This window comes from Zalophus californianus, chromosome 13 (assembly GCF_009762305.2).
Source record: "Zalophus californianus isolate mZalCal1 chromosome 13, mZalCal1.pri.v2, whole genome shotgun sequence".
Taxonomy (NCBI): domain Eukaryota; kingdom Metazoa; phylum Chordata; class Mammalia; order Carnivora; family Otariidae; genus Zalophus; species Zalophus californianus.
In genome coordinates, this window is record NC_045607.1 from 95,017,691 (window position 1) to 95,035,074 (window position 17,384).

General features: G+C 38.5%; 1 protein-coding gene across 6 annotated transcripts in view; it reads right to left on the reverse strand.

Annotated features, from left to right (window-relative positions):
* Positions 1-17,384, reverse strand: part of LOC113933973 (centromere protein P) — a 228,381-nt gene that overhangs the window by 166,798 nt on the left and 44,199 nt on the right. For all 6 annotated transcript variants that reach the window (XM_035723431.1, XM_027614374.2, XM_027614375.2 and 3 more), the window contains one exon: positions 1,351-1,447. In XM_035723431.1, coding sequence (XP_035579324.1) covers positions 1,351-1,447 — 97 coding nt within the window. The remainder of the gene's footprint in view (positions 1-1,350; positions 1,448-17,384) is intronic.

The window sequence follows — 17,384 nt, forward strand, 5'->3', positions numbered from 1 at the left end:
CCTTGAGAATATTACGCTAAGTGAAATAAACCAAACAAAAAAGTATTAGATTTTATGAATCTGCTTTAATAAGATACCTAGAAATTCATAGAAACAGGAAATAAAATGGTGATTCCCATGAGCTGGGGGAGGAGGGAATGACAAGTTAGTATTTAATGGGAGCAGCTGCAGTCTGAGATGTAAAAAATTTCTTGAGATAAATATCAGTGATGGCTGCATAACAGCATGACTGTGTCTTTCCATTCTAGTGACCTGATCACCTACAAAGATGAGCTCACAGAAGTACTCGATCCTCTACAGGATAAACACACCAGTTACACTTCTACGCCTGCCTTGAAGGCACCTAGAGGCCAATCAACTTTGGAAACGGGACTATTCAAATGTATCAGTAAACCGCCATGTTAGGTGGTGCCTCGCCACAACAGTCAGCAATCATGAATGTGTTTTACCACTTGTGAAGCAAAGCTTTTCACTGTTTTGGTGCAAGAGTACATGTAAATAAACAACAGTAAGAGAACTCCTCCAGGGACCACAGTACAGGTACAGGCATGTTTCATCCTAAGGAAACTTCTTTGTCTGACGGATTTAATAATTCAACCAAACAGAAGACAAATAATAACTGTAATAGTGATAAGAGTAATAATAATAATAAAAAATCCAAATAAACAAGAGTCATAAAAACAACAGTCATGACCTGGGGGTTAGCCTTTTGAGATATTATACTGACTCTTTCAGAACTGGATTTTGTGTGGACCACTACTGTCAATATTGCTGCCATCCAACTAAGAAGAATGTGGGGGATTGAAATGCAGCCCAACGTAATTCTAGTTATGCCAGAAATCAGAATAAAAAGAAGTCCTTGAATGTATCCATATCAGACTTAAGAGGCATTACTATACCAGAATCAGGCTTCATTTGTTAAACCTGAAATATATGATAATTAAGAAGCTCAAAATACAGAGTATGACTACGAAGTAAAAGTTACAGTGCTAGGTGATAAGCCCACTATGATTACACTCATTTTAGCATTTGTATTTTACTTCAAGTACCCTGGACAGATTAATTTTTCAAAATGTGTATAAAATAAGTAAGAATTTAACTATACCTCTTTCAAGATATCCCATAATACAAATGACTCACTGGTTTGTACAAAAGCATTCCTCCTCATTTATTCCAAATAACTGCAAATTCCAGAAGCCAATAAAAATATCTTCTATTGTTTGAAAACTTTAAGGAAAGAATGTTATGTTAAATCCCCAAATTAATACCAGCTTCACTTGTTGGATATGTTTAAATTTAAACCAGCTTAACTTTTTGAATACGTTTAAATTTAAAAATTTTAGACCCTACCTTGAAGTGTTCAAATGTGCGCTTTCGATATTCACACCACTCCACAAAAAAGTGTAGGCTTCGGAAAAACATCAACAGATCTCTTCTTTCTTCTGCTCTGTATGAATAGAATGTTCTATGACTCATAAATGTCATAAATAAGAGCCCCAACCTGGCATTTTTAATCTTATTTTTTATATACCTTAAAGCTAAAAAAAAGTACTTGATATATTTCTATATTTTGAACTCTTGAGTATGTGCCCCTGTGTGATTACTAATGCTAATTTCTCAGCCTGAAATGCCCTTTGCCCCATATTAAAATGTTTAAATACTATTCATCTTTCAAGATATCACTCAAATACCAAACTGTCCTTGCATTCGTATTTGATGACCATGGTATGCAATAAAGACTATTTCTGGTCTTTATCCCCACTTCCTGGCACAGAGCTTCAAAAACCCCTGGAATTCCTTGAGTGCCCAGTGTGTGTCTCTAATGCTAATGAGGTGACACATGGTGGCCACGAGATAGCCTCAGGATGGAGCTTGTTCACCAAAAAGACTAACCACATGCTTACCGGGTTGGATCTTTGGGCCAACCAGACCTCCAGGGAGGACAGAGGAGCTGAAGGAATTTCATCACATGGCCATTCATCCCATCAACTACACCGTGGTAATGAAACCCCAGTAAAAGCTCTGGACAATAAAGCTCAGTGGAGCTTCCTGGATGGTGAACATGCTGATGTGCCAGGAGGCGAATATGCTCAGATCCCACAGGGAGAGGGCATAGAACCCCTAGGTTTTTCCTCCTCAAAGCCACTCACCGTGCCTCAGATCTTGACTTATGCATTGCTTCCATCTGCCTGTTCCTGGGTACAGCTTTTATAATAAAACAATAATTTTTACTTTAACACTCTCAGTGAGTTTTCTCAGTTCTTCTAACAGATTATCAAATCTGAGTGGGTTGTGGGGAGTGCAGATGGCCCCTGATACTTGTGGATGGCATCTGAAGTGGGCAGTCTTGTTCAGGACTTTGCCCTTATCCTGTAGGTCTACACTAAATCTGAGTAGTGTCTGGAGTGAATTGAATTACAGGACATTCCAGTTGGTGTCAGAGATTGTTCTCTGAACAATGACCTCACCACCACACCACACGACCTATTCCAAAATGGCTAGAAATAATTTCATTCCTATTGCCTATGAGCTCCCATGGAATTTATCTTAATGCTCTTAATACTATACCTACTGTTACACTGACACCCATAAAATAAGCAACTTGTAGGCAAGATGAGTGTATTTACTTAACCGTGCTTTCAGTAAATGATTGTGGGAGTCAAATTCCCATACTACTCAAGATAGAGTAATAAGCACACTCCATCTGAACATTCCAGTTACAAGTTAGAACCACGGACGTAACACACAAAGCAAATATTGGAAGACTCTGAAACGTGGACAAAAGACGGCAGGAATGGGTAAGAAACTTCAGGAATTGGGGCACCTGGGTGGCTCAGTCGTTAAGCGTCTGCCTCAGCTCAGCTCATGATCCCAGGGTCCTGGGATCGAGCCCCGCATCGGGGCTCCCTGCTCAGCGGGAAGCCTGCTTCTCCCTCTCCCACTCCCTTTGCTTGTGTTCCCTCTCTCGCTGTGTCTCTCTCTGTGTCAAATAAATAAATAAAATCTTAAAAAAAAAAGAAAAGAAACTTCAGGAATTAAGGGAGGATTGGGTGATGAGTTCCTCGGGGCTTATTTTTGTCTCCTGTATATCCCAACCTGAATGCTACAGCAGACTGTGACTCAGAACTGCCAAAGGTTGGAGTAAAAAAAGAAAACAGAAAAAAAGGTCCCAACTAACCAGCAGGGGCTGTATAAAAAGAAAGAGGAAGTACACTGCTCTTGGTGATGAATTTGTGGATTTAACACCAAAAGCTAAGACAACAAAACCAAAAACAAGGGATCACATCAAACTAAAAAGCTTCTGCACAACAAAGGAAACCATCCACAAAATGAAAAGGCAGCCTACTGAATGGGAAAAGATACTTGCAAATCATTTATCTGGTAAGGCACAGGTAACTATATAAAGAACTCATAAAACTCAAATTGCTCCTCATAATCCCAGTGCAGCTCTTTCTGCCCGTGGGTCCTGTCCCATGCTTTAAATCACCTTTTTGCACACACACAAAAAAAGAACTCATAAAACTCGGGGCGCCTGGGTGGCTCAGTCGTTATGTGTCTGCCTTCGGCTCAGGTCATGATCCCAGGGTCCTGGGGTGGAGCCCCGTGTCTGGCTCCCTGCTCAGCAGGAAGCCCGCTTCCCCCTCTCCCGCTCCCCCTGCTTGTGTTCCCTCTCTTGCTGTGTCTCTCTGTCAAAAAAATAAAATCTTAAAAAAAAAAGAACTCATAAAACTCAATAGCAAAAAACTATGATCAGATTGAAAAATGGGCAGAGGACCTGAACAGACATTTTTCCAGAAAAAACACATGAATGGCCAGCAGACACAGGGAAAGAGACATTTGGAGAAATGGAAATCAAAACCACAATGAGAGATCACCTTGCACCTGTCAGAATGGCTAGTATCAGAAAGACAAGAAACAACAAGTGTTGGTGAGGATGTGGGGAAAAACAAACCCAAATGCACTGTTGGTGGGAATTCAAACTGGTGCAATTTATAGGAATATAAATTGGTGTACTGTGAAAGAGTATGGAGGTTGCTCAAAAAATTAAAACTAGAACTACGACGTGACCCAGCAATTCTACTTCTGGGTATCTATCCAAAAGAAATGAAAACCCTAACTCAAAAAGATATCTGCACCTCCATGTTCACTGCAGCATTATTTACAATAGCCAAGACATGGAAACAACATAACTGCCCATCAATGAATAGATAAAGAAATTCTGGTGTATAAACACAACGGAATATTATTCAGCCATAAATAAGAAGGCAATCCTGTCATTTGCAACAGCATGATGGGACCTTAAGGACATTCTGCTAAGTGAAATAAATCACACAGAAAAAGACAAATACCATATGATTTCACTTATATGTGAGATCTGAAAGAAACAAACTCACAGATTCAGAGAACAGATTGGTAGTTGTCAGAGGGAGGGGTAGGGAGTGACAAAATGAGTGAAGGTGGTCAAAAGGTACAAACTTCCAGTTATAAAATAAATGAGTATTGGGGATGTAATATACAGCATGGTGACTACAGTTAATATTACCATATTATATATTTGGAAGTTGCTAAGAGTATAAACATTAAAAGTTCTCTTCAGAAAAAGAATACTGTAAACACACGTGGTGATAGATGTTAATCAGACTCTTTGTAACGATCATTTCACAATATATACATATATTGAATCATTACGCTGTACACCTGAAATGAAGATAGTGTTTTATGTCAACTAAATCTCAGATTTAAAAAATTCAAGGTTCGAAATCATGCAATTTAATCCACTGAACATGTTTGTAGGTTTCCTCTGTGATTTATTACTTAGCAGCAAAAGTTTTCAAACATTAGGGAATAAAATTTTTGAAGTGATTAAAGACGGAGGCATGCAGAACAGAACCCAAACACCCAAGAGGAACTGTGCCCTCTTCCTCCCAACCAGGCAACTGGCATTGCTGATAGTAGGCAAAGCCAGCAAAGAAGCAGGACTCTCAGCTCCTGAGGAAATGCTGCTGCTGGGAGACTATGGGAGGAGCTTTGTCAACTAGCCCCACCGACACCAAGCAAAACCGAGAAACAAGAAGGGGCGCCATTCCCACTGTCCACCAGAATGGCTCCTGCAAACACAGGAAGATGCTTTGTCAACTTTCTCCACCCTACACTATGTGATCCCAAGCACAGAGCTGGTAGAATCAGGGAGAAGGAACCTAGAGAAAGGGATTCTTTACATTTATGTATTAAGTCCTGATATCACTACCTAGTGGCCCTCACACAAAACTGACCAGAAACAATAAACCAAAAATATCAAGACCTGATTTACGGTGTAGAATACTGCTCAGAATTCAGAGTGGCCTCAGGGCAGTGTAAGAGAAGGGCAAACCAAAATATAGCCCATAAACTCTAACAGCCCTTAAACGTGGGCCAGGATGTGCTTTTGAATAAAAGCATGTTGACAAGGACAATGCAAAAATGGCCAAGTAGGGTCTATGGGGACAGTCCTTCCTCAGAAACACCAAAAACTACCACATGCCTGTCAGATCCCACTTATAGGGAATTGGGAAGACAGTAAAATGTTTACAGCAACCCAGCAAACACATAAGCAGAAGGGCCACTGAGCAGAGAAGGGAACTACTGTAGTGTTTCAGCTTTACTACCATGTCCACCATCTGAGCATGGTGGGTCTTTAAGATCACATCCTGTTTCTCAGTGGAACCTCATCCTGACCACAGTGGACTGGATCCTGTTCCCAAAGAACTGTTGTTTCTTTTGTGTTCCCAACTGAGTTCCGTTTGTTTTGATCTGTCCATCAGGCCCCTGAGGACTAATGGAAGGGGCCTATTTTCCACATAACTCATAACTTTGCTAAACACATGACCATGCAGAGGACATTTCTCAAAGATACTGAGAGTCAAATGAATGAGCCAGTGCCAACTGGCACAAAATAACAATTAAGAGAAACAACAGACATGCTTAAAGCCAAGGGAAGCAAAGGTGCAGAGTGAGAATCTTTAGAAAATAAGGAGTTTGAAAAGAGTCCACATAAGAAGAAAGTGGAAAACCAGGTGAATGTACAGGGCAGTAAGTATGCTCAGAGAAGACTGAGAAGACCACACACTTTCACCTCTGGCTGATCTTTAGGCTAAAGGCAAGCAGGGCATGGAGGCAAAGGCAGAGTTTGGAAAGGCCATGCTAAGTGCGAAAGGAATGTCCCAGTACACAGCCAAAATGCAGAGATGAGAGATAAAATATTTTTGCTTTTGATTTTTCCTTTTGTGCATAATATTCAAAATGTCTGTATTCAATAATGACAAAAAAATTAAGCATACAAAGAAAAAAGATAAAATGACCCAGTTACAAGAAGGAAAAAAGTTAACAGAAACTCAAGGAAACACAGACAATGGAACTACTACACAGACTTTAAATCAATGTCTTAAATATGTTCAAAGAACTCAAGGAAACCAAGAGAATAATATGTATGACAAGGAATATTAATAAAGACACATTAGAAAAAGGAAACAGAAATCTTAGAACCAAAAATTACAAAAATTTAGTGAAATGAAAAATTCACTAAAGTGTTCAACAGATTTGAGCAGGCAAAATAATCAGCAAAAATGAACATATAGGCTGAGTGAAATTATCCGCTCTAAAAAATGGGAAGAAAAAGAATGAAGAAAAATACATGGAGCCTAAACTGTGGATATCAACATCCACAGAGCTGGAGTCACAGGAGAGCTGCAGGAGAAAGAAGCTGACAGTGTATCTCAAGAGATAATGCTCCAGGGGCGCCAGGGTGGCTCAGTCGTTAAGTGCCTGCTTTCAGCTCGGGTCATGTTCCCAGAGTCCTGGGATCGAGGCCCACACTGGGCTCCCTGCTCCGCGGGAAGCCTGCTTCTCCCTCTCCCACTCCCCCTGCTTGTGTTCCCTCTCTCGCTGTGTCTCTCTCTGTCAAATAAACAAAATCTTAAAAAAAAAAAGAAAAAGAAAGAAAGAACGGTACAATCCTCTACAAATTGGATGAAAACTTTAGACATCTGACAAGCTCACAAACTATAAGAAGGATAACCTCAGAGATGCACACAGAGGCACAATATACTCAAACTGTCAAACACCAAAGAGAATCCACAGAATGAAAAGAAAGAAGCAACTCATCAGATAAGGGATCACGAGTTAAATTAATCACTGATTTATCATCAATAACCATGGAATGGCCAGAAGGCACTGGGATGACATTTAAAGTGCTAAAAGAAAAAGAGTTAACCAAAAATTCTATGTCTGGCAAAACTATCCTTTAAGAATGAAGGATAAATCTAAGACATTCTGATATTAAAAAGCTGAGTGAGTTCGTTATTAATGTACCTGACCTACAAGAAATGCTAAGGGAATCCTTCAGGCTACATTGAGAGAATACTGTACAGTAACTCAAAGTCTTACGGAGAAATAAAGAACACTGGTTAAACAGGCAAATAACAAAGATGATATTATTTTACTTTTGATTTATAACCCCTCTTTTTTTCCTATATGATTTAAAAACAAATGCATAGAGCAATAATGTGAAATCTTTGTTAATGAGTATGCTATGTATAAAAATGTAACCTATGATAACAATATAAAAGAGGAGGGAAAGAGATATAAGGGAACAGAGTTTTTGCATACCTTTGAAAATATGTTGATATTATTTCACACTAGGTTGTTATAAGTTTGAGATGTTAATTGTAATCCTCAAGGGAGCCATGAAGACAATAACTAAAAACTACACAGATAAGAAAGGAAAAGAGAATCAAAATGGGGCACTATGAAAATCAATTCAACATAAAAGAAGTTATAATAGAGGAATAAAAATGACATGGTAAACAGACAACAAACAGCAAGATGGCAGAAGCACATACTTCCTCATCAGTAATTACTTTTAAATGTAAATGAATTAAACTCTCCAACTAAAAGTCCAATTGGCAGAGTGAATTTAAAAAAAATTTGATCCATTTTCATGCTGTCCATAAAAAACTTTCTTTAGAGACATATACATACACAAAGAGGTTAACAAATAAAAGGCTTGAAAAAGATACTCCATACAAATAATAACCAAAAGGGAGCTGGGTGGCTATATCATCATCAGATGAAACAGAATTTAAATCAAAAATTGTTATAAGAGACAAAGGATTACATTATACACTGATACAGGGGTCAACACACCAAGAAGATACAACATAGCTTATAAACATATATGTGCCTTTTTGAATATTATGCACATATATGTTTATAAGCCCAAAATATATGAAGCATCATTTAACAGAATTAAAGGGAGAAATAAACAGATCAATAACATCTAGACATTTCAATGCCCCACTTAAAATAACAGATACAACTAGACAGAAGATCAATAAGAAAAGAGAGGATCTGAACAGTATAAACCATGAGACTCAACAGACATAAAAAAACATGCCACCCAACAACAGCATAATACAAATTGTTCTCAAGTGTGAGAACATGAAACATTTCTCCAGGACAGACCATATGTTTGGTCACAAAACAATTCTAGATATATTTTTAGAAGACAAAATTATATAAAATATCTTTTCCAACCACAATGGCATAAAATTAGGAGTTGATAAGGAAAAATGAAAAATTCACCAATATGTGGAAATTAGATATACTCTTAAACAATCAATAGGTCAAAGAATAACAAAGGAAATTAGAAAATAATTTGACACAAATGAAATGAAAACACAATCTCATTAGCAAAACTCATATAGAGCAAAAGCAGCGCAAAGAGAAAAATATATAACTGTGAGCACCAACATTAAAAAAAGAAGAAAAATCTCATCAATAACCTTACTTTGCACTTTAGGGAACTAGAAAAGAAGAACAAACTGAACACAAAGCTGGCAGAAGGAAAGAAATAATAAAGATTAAAATAGATATAATGCAACAGAGAACAGATAAACAAAACCAAAATTTGTTTTTTTGGAAAAATTAACAAAATTGACAACCTTTTTAGCTAAGTGGACTAAGAAAAAAGACAATTCAAATTACCAAAATCAGAAATGAATGTGGGGGATAGTATTAATGACCTTCCAGAAATAAAAAGGATTATAGGAGAATGCTATAAACAATGTATGGCAACAAATTTGATAATATGTATGAAATGTGCAAATTCTTAACAGTACACAAACTACCAAAACTGACTCAAGAAGAAATAGATAATCTGAATATACTTGTAACAAGTAAAGAGGCTGAATCAATAACTGAAGTTTCCCAGCAAAGAAATGTCCAGGACCAGATGGTTTCACTGGTGAACTCTCTGGAACTTATGGAAGAATTAACATCAATCATTTTCAGGCTCCGAAAGAAAAGTAAAGAAAGAAAGAACAACAACAACAACAGCAAAGTGAGGCTGGCACTCCTGATACAAAAGCCAGACAAAGACATCACAAGGGAAGAAAACTATGAACTGACACCCTTAGGAATACCGACAAATGTAATCACTTACGTTTCTATACAAGTGATGAACGATGTGAAAATAGAACAACTCAATTTATAACACCAACCAAAAGAATAAAACACATAGGAACATATCTACCCAAAGAAGTCCAAACTTGTACACTGAAAACTACAAAACATTACTGAAAGATACTCAAGTAAGCCTAGAGTCTGCTTGAAATGGTCCCTCTCCCTGTGCCCCTCCCCCCACTTGTGCATACACATGCGCTTTCTCAATAAATAAATTAATTAATTAAATCTTTCTTAAAAATAAAGTAAGTCTAAATTCACGGGAAAACATCTATGTTCATGGTCAGGACACTTAACACTGTTAGATGGAAATAGACTTCAAAGTTGTCTACAGATTCAGTGCAATCCCTATCAAAATTCCAATGGCCTTTTTTTGCACAAATAGAAAAGCCAAGCTTAAAATTCATATGGAATTGAAACAGACACTAAATACCCAAAACAATCTCAAAAAAGGAAAAAAAAAAAAAACTGGAGGACTCATACTTCTCTATTTTGAAATATACTACAAATCAACAGTAATCAAGACAGTATGGAATGAGTAAAAGCATAAATATATGGATAACTGGAATAAAATTAAGTCCAGAAATAAAATCATAGATCTATGTTCAGTTTGTTTGCCAAGGGTGCCAAGACCATTCGACGAGGTAAAAAAAGTCCCTTCAACCACATGCAGTGACAAGTGGATACCCAACTGCAAAAGAATGAAGTGGCACCCTTACTTTTACACCATATGCAAAAATTAACTCAAAATGGATCAAAGGACTAAATACAGAACTAAACTATAAAACTCTCAAAAGAATGCATAGAAGGAAATATCGGACCTTGAATTTACTTATGGTTTCTTAAACATGACAATAAAATGATGAATATCAAAATAAAAAATATTGTAAACTTTATAAAATGTAAATTTTGTGCATCAAAAGATATTTACCAAGGTAGTAAAAAGAAACTACACAGCATTCAGAAAACATATATCTGCTAAGTGTCTGGTTCCCAGAATATATAAACAACTTTTTTTTTAAGATTTTTTATTTATTTTTATGAGAGAGTGAGAGAGGGAGAGCACAAGCAATGGGAGGGGCAGAGGGAGATGCAGACTCCCTGCTGAGCAGGGAGCCCGATGTGGGACTCGATCCCAGGACCCTGAGATCATGACCTGAGCTGAAGGCAGAGGCTTAACCAACTGCGACACCCAGGCACCCTATGTAAACAACTGTTAAAATCCAACGTAAAAATCATAAAAATGCTACAACAAGCTATCATGAACACTGCTGAAAGAAATATAAAAATAGAAGTATCAATAAAGAAATAACAGACTAAAAAAAGGGATAATTTAGAACTGAAAATACAGTAATTTACTTTGTATTTTAATTTCTTTTTAAAGATTTTATTAATTTGAGAGAGAGAGAGAACACAAGTGGGGGGGGTTGGGAGGAGCAAAGGGTGAGAGAGAAGCAGACTCCCCAATGAGCAGGGAGCCCGATGCGGGGCTCCATCCCAGGACCCTGAGATCATGACCTGAGCTGAAGGCAGACGCTTAACTGACTGAGCCACCCAGGTGCCCCCAAAATACAATGATTTAAATACAAATCTCACCAAACGATTTCCATAGCAGAATGGAGGTGGTAGGGGAAAGAATCTGTGAACTGAAAGATAAATCAACAGAAATCCAATATCAAGAGAGAATACAGATTTGGGGGGGAAAGGAAGAGTTCTTCAGGAAGTTGCAAAATAATAAAAGGTTTAACCTTCATGTCATCAGTCTCAGAAGGAGCAGGGAAAAGGGTCTAGGGTTTAAAAAAATATTGAAAGAAATGAATGAATAATTCCTGAATGTGACCAAAAAAAAAAAAAAAAACACTATGCCTACAGATTTATACAGATGTCTAAACCCAGACAAATGACAACCAAATTTCTGAAAATTGAAAACAAAGCAAAGCAAAGAAGAAAAAATAAAGACTGTATTTCTCACCAAAAACCATAGATGCCAGTAGCAAGTGGCACTACATTTTTCACATGCTGAAAGGAAAGGACTGCCTAACGAAAATTCTATGTCCAGAGAAAATCTTCTTCCAGAGTGAAAGTAAAATAAGATTCTCACATAAAGAAAATTAAGATAATTTGCTACCAGAGGCCTCATTCGCATAATTTCCGTTAGCTGCTTGAACATATTTAAAACAGCTGATTTGAAGTCTTTGGCAAGTCCAAGGGCACCTGGGTGGCTCAGTGGATTGAGCATCTGACTCTTGACTTCGACTTAGGTCACGATCTCAGGGCTGTGAGCCTGAGCCTCGTGTCCAGCTCCGTGCGTGTTGGGCTCTGCGCTCGGTGGGGAGTCTGCTTGGGATTCTCTTTCTCTCCCTCTACCCCCCACTCTCTCTCGCTAATAAATAAATCTTTAAAAAATTCTCTTTCTCCCTCTGTCCCTCCCACCCCTCAACTCCCACTCATGCTCCCTCTTTAAAAAAATAAAATAAACAAAAAATAAATAATAAAATCTTTGGGAAATCCAACATCTGAACTTCCTCGGGGACAGTTTCTGTTCATCAGTTTTTACCTCTGTGTATGGGCTATACTGTCTTGTTTTGTTTTTTGTTTTGCAGGTCTTGTAATTTTTGTTGAAAACTGAACATTTTAAACAATACAGTGTGCTAATTCTTGAAATCAGTTTCCCCCTCTCCCCAAGGCTTGTTGTGCTTTTGTTCCTTTGGTCTGTTCAGTGACTTTCCTGAACCAGTCTGTACAGTGTATACTGTGCTGTGTGGCTGCTCCAATCTCTGCTCAGTTAGCTGATATGTGACAAAGATTTAAACACCTAGAACCTGCCTGCCCGGGGCTCTCTGTGTGCTGGGGCACACCTTTGGCACTCAGCGAGGAGAACAATACTCCCTTGGCCCTCACCTGCCACTTCAGCAGGACCTCACAATCAGCCAGGAGTGAGAATAGCTGTCAGAGGCATCTCAGATCTCTCCCGAGCATGAAGATGACCCAAAACATGGACCTTCTAGATTCTCAGGAATATATCAGAGCTTTCGAAGTCCTTAGGGTGATTCCATTCTCCAGCTTTTCTTTTTAAGGTTTTTACTTAACCTATTAAATTCCCCCAACTGTTACGCACCACCTCAGGCAGCCATCAAGTTTAGAAATTGCCTCAAAGTATCTTCAACAAATATTCCCAGAGAAAAGGCTTTCACACTGGATAAGCTCTACGTCAGGTCCAGTAAATGCAGCTTCGCAAAGTGAGCTCCTTCAGGGAACTAAGAACAATTCCCTGGAAAGGAGTCTCCGAAGAAATCTGAACTATGCTGTTCCCTCTGGCGGCTGCCAGGCTTGCTGGTTGCACTCTGATGGCCCGCTACCAAAGAGCTGGTGAGGGAGAATTGGAAACAGGGCATTGAAGAAACTACTTACCAATGTTCTGCTGTTTTTCCTAAATAAATGCTCCCTAGATTATTGCAAGACTTCAGTTTATTTCTAAAGTTCTGAAAAATCTGATTCTGACACCTTTGGCCAGTTTTCTTGTTGCTTTTATGGAAGACAGAATCTTCAAATGTACTTACTCTGCCAGTTTCACTGACATCTATGCTGTTGGTTCCTGTAAACAGCAGAAGGACTACCTCAGAATATATTAACAGCAGTGATGAGGTTTATTTTTTCCATTCTTGGTCCCATAGCAAGTGATGAACTCACTGGGACTGCTTCTCAGAGGGACCTCACCCAACTGGTCTTCATGGCAGCTAGAGTTATACTACAGTGCTTTTCTTTTCTTTTAAGATTTTATTTATTTATTTGACAGAAAGATAGCACAGACAGAGTGGCAGTCGGAGGGAGAAGCAGGCTCTCCGCTGAGCAGGGAGCCTGATGCGGGGCTCGATCCCAGGACCCTGGGATCATGACCTGAGCTGAAGGCAGATGCTTAACTGACTGAGCCACCCAGGCGCCCCTATAGTGCTTTTTCTATGACGATGACCAACGTGGGGCAGCTCATGATCAATGAACAAAAGGCGCTCTGAAACCACTTTGAAGTTCGTCTTAGTGAGCTTATTAGAACTTAGAATGACAACTCCATGAGAGCTCCTGTGTAAGTCAGCCCCGGAAGTAACTGAACTGTGATTCCTGAGAAATGTGCGTGTGTGCTGTTCATTCAGGATACCTGTACAATGATTAATCTGAGCAGTTTCTTCTCAAATCCTTTCCAGTTATGGCTTTTTATAGTTTTCTGTGTTTTTCTTTTTTGCCCCAAAGGGAGTGCTTCTCCAAAAAAAAAACAAAACAAAAAACCCAGCATCTGACACACAGAATTCATTCTTGAGGAATTTTTGTAACTAGATCAGTTGAGTATATTATAAATAGTGGTGGGCATATATACTTAGCGAAGGAGTTTAGGAATCTGTGGTACAAGTAATACCAGACAATAAGCGACCTGTCAGATGAAGTAATTCCATGTAGAGTGGGTGGCCGAGAGGACAGTGTTTTGTAGATCCAGTTTTGCTGAGAGGCCCTTTCCCCAAATACTTGCAATCACTCCGTGTTGTAAAGGAAACCTAAATCACGAATGTTCTTCTAATAGCTCTATCATTCCAATTCCAGTAAATTCCACTATTTTTCAGAAATATTTTTATTCTTAACTTTGGGAATGGGGCAAAACCCTGTAAATAATTTCTTCCAGTTCATTTTGCAGATAAAAGAAGAGCTCCACAGAGATTAAATATCTTTCCTAATTCGGTGGCATTAATCATTAGTTTAAGGAAAAACCCAATGAAATATGTTATATGACCATATACTGTCCTTATTATATTTATAATTTACCCTAGAGATTAGATATACATCCGAGTGATTATAATACAAGGCAAAATGTGGTACATTTTTAGAATACCAAGGGTTAACAACTGTGTCTAGAATGCAGTTAAGTGAGGCCAGCTCCCTGACCTACTCATGTGTCACCCTCTCCATGAGGCCTTCCCTGCCCATGCTATCTAAATTAGATACCTTCCCCTCACCTTGCACATCCCCTATCTCCCATCCTCCTTTATGTTTCCTATACGACTTCCTTCTCTAAAGGATTACCTACTTTACATCGTTTTGTTTGTCTGTCTCTGCTAGTAGAAAGTAAGTTGGTGTGGGCAGAGATGTTGTGTTCTGTTCACTGCTACATATCAAGCAATACAGCAATTGTGCCACTTAGCAGATATGCCCTTCCATTCCCAGGGCCCTTATGCCAGCATTTACCACCCTGTATTAATTCTGCTCATTCACCAGATTGTCAGCTTCAAGAAGCCAGAAACTATGTATCTTATTCAGCATTATATTCTTAGAGACTATCTAAGAATGTATTTATTTATGTTTAAATTTACACACTGGAGCAGGAGAGGTATATTTTGAGCCTGGAAAATCTTTTTCTGCTAGAATAGAAGGAAGTCAAAAATACGATGAGAAGGGGCACCTGGGTGGCTCAGTGGGTTAAGTGTCTGCCTTCAGCTCAGGTCATGATCCCAGGGTCTGGGATTGAGCCCTGTGTCACTGGGCTCTCCGCTCAGCGGGGAACCTACTTCTCCCTCTTCCTCTGCTTGTGTATGCACTCACCTGCTCTCTCTCTCTCTCTGTCAAATAAATAAATATCTTTAAAAAACATTATGATGAGGGAATATCATACGGATTCAGGAGCCAGCTTGAAGAAGTTCCCACCTGTCAAGATAATTTAAGCACCAAAATAAATAAAGAAGAGTAAGGAATTATTAAAAAATATGAATGAAACCATACTATAATAAATAGATATGCACACATAAACACACATATACAGGGGAGAAAGGAGATCTATTTCTTAAGCACAAGGCCCAGTATCTATTGAGGTAAGTGGAGGAAGAGCTAGACTTGAAATATCATTTTGCAACCATCACAACAAAGAGTGATCACACAAGGGGCGCCTGGGTGGCTCAGTTGGTTAAGTGACTGCCTTTGGCTCAGGTCATGATCCTGGAGTCCCGGGATCGAGTCCCACATCGGGCTCCCTGCTCAGCGGAGAGTCTGCTTCTCCCTCTGACCCTACCCCCTCTCATGCTCTATCTCATTCTCTCTCTGAAATAAATAAATAAAGTCTAAAAAACAAAACAAAACAATAGAGTGATCACATAAGAATCACCAGGGGATGATGCTAAATCTAGGCAGAAATTTTAATGAAGAATAGTATCTGCATGGTCATAAAATATTTCCCCACAGACTGCCTCTTATTTCAAGAGAGGGCAAAAACCAAAAAACAAAACCACTGGCGATACAGTGGAAAGTCAGGCAATAAGCATGACTGAATCAAAATTACTGCCACCTACAAGGGCAGAGAACTGAGAAGCACAAAATATCACCAGTATAGTATTTTGCTTGAGAATACATAACAGCAACTGATCATGACAAAAAGTCAAAGACAAAATAAGCAACATTATATTGCAGGGTAGAAAAGATAGAAGAACTGTATTTTATAAAGATGGCAAAGTAATAAAAGGCAAAGAAAGGCTCTGGAGTTGTTCCAAATTAAAGGAATCTATAAAGTCATGACAATCAAATGCAATACTTGACACCAGACTAAATCATGTAAAACAGGGGAAAAGAAAATGCAAAAAGGACTTCATTAGATCAACTAACAAGTAGGAATACGGATGGCAAATCAGATAAAAGTAGCATATCAATGTAAATTTATGGAGTCAATTACTGCTATATGAATGTATAAGGGAATACCACTATTCTCAGAAATGCACACCAAGTATTTAGAACAGAGCCATGATACATGCAATGTGTTCTAAAAAGCTTCCATCAGGAGTAGCAACAGAAATGGTAAAAATCTGGATAAATATGACAAAACTAGTAGTCTTAAGTTCTTTAAATTATGTATGATGATCAAAAGTGAAAAAAACTTAACACTAGTGACGGGGTTTTCAACGCATACACATGAACATAATTCCTATGAAAACCACAACATGTAGCACACAGGGAAAGGGATGTATAGGGCTACAAGACTTCCATATTATATTAAATCTAACTAGACTGTTCACAGTTAGGTTACGTATGCTACCCTCCCGTGGCAGCCAATAAAACAGGCAAAAACCCAGATATGGCCAAAAAGTCAGTAGATAAAATTAAAATGGAATAGTAGAAGATATTTAAATAATCCAAAAGAGATCAGGAAATAGGAACTGAGGAACAAGCAAGCAAGCAAACAAAAAAACCAGAGACACAGAAAATGAAGAAAATAAAAGAACAGGTGTATTAACACACGGCTACGTAAGCATCTACTTGACAGGGAACACTGGAGATTAAGTGTTCAACTTACTTTGGTATCTATCACTAATACTTTTTACCATCTGAGAGAAGAAATTACTTTCCAAAGAATACAGGCCTATAAAAAGCAGCAGTTGCTCCATTACAGCACACAGGCCAAAGTGACATATTTTAATCTCCATCAAGTAAGGGAGCAAAAATAAGCTCTTAATCATGTGATGAGGAAGGGAGCCAAGAAAAAAATCTTAAAAACGCAACAACCCAAGTTTAAACACACACACACACACACACACACACACACACACACACTACAAACACTACACACTCAGAGAGGGGGACAGAAGAGAGTCTGACTGTTCCATTAATTAAACACAGTGGAGTGAGTCACAATCCCTTCACCCCCATTTGCATTTCCACAAAGGACACACTATTACAGCACATACAGTTTTCCATTATAGAAAGACATTGTGTATGTGTTGGCTCTTACAGTCCGAAGAGTGACTGTAATTTATCTTTTTTTCCCAAGCATAGTCCAAACTTCACTAAATGTTAAACAGATGTTATGGATTTCTTTCACAAAATGTTGGCAGTGACACATTTCAATCTGAACTAGAATAGTC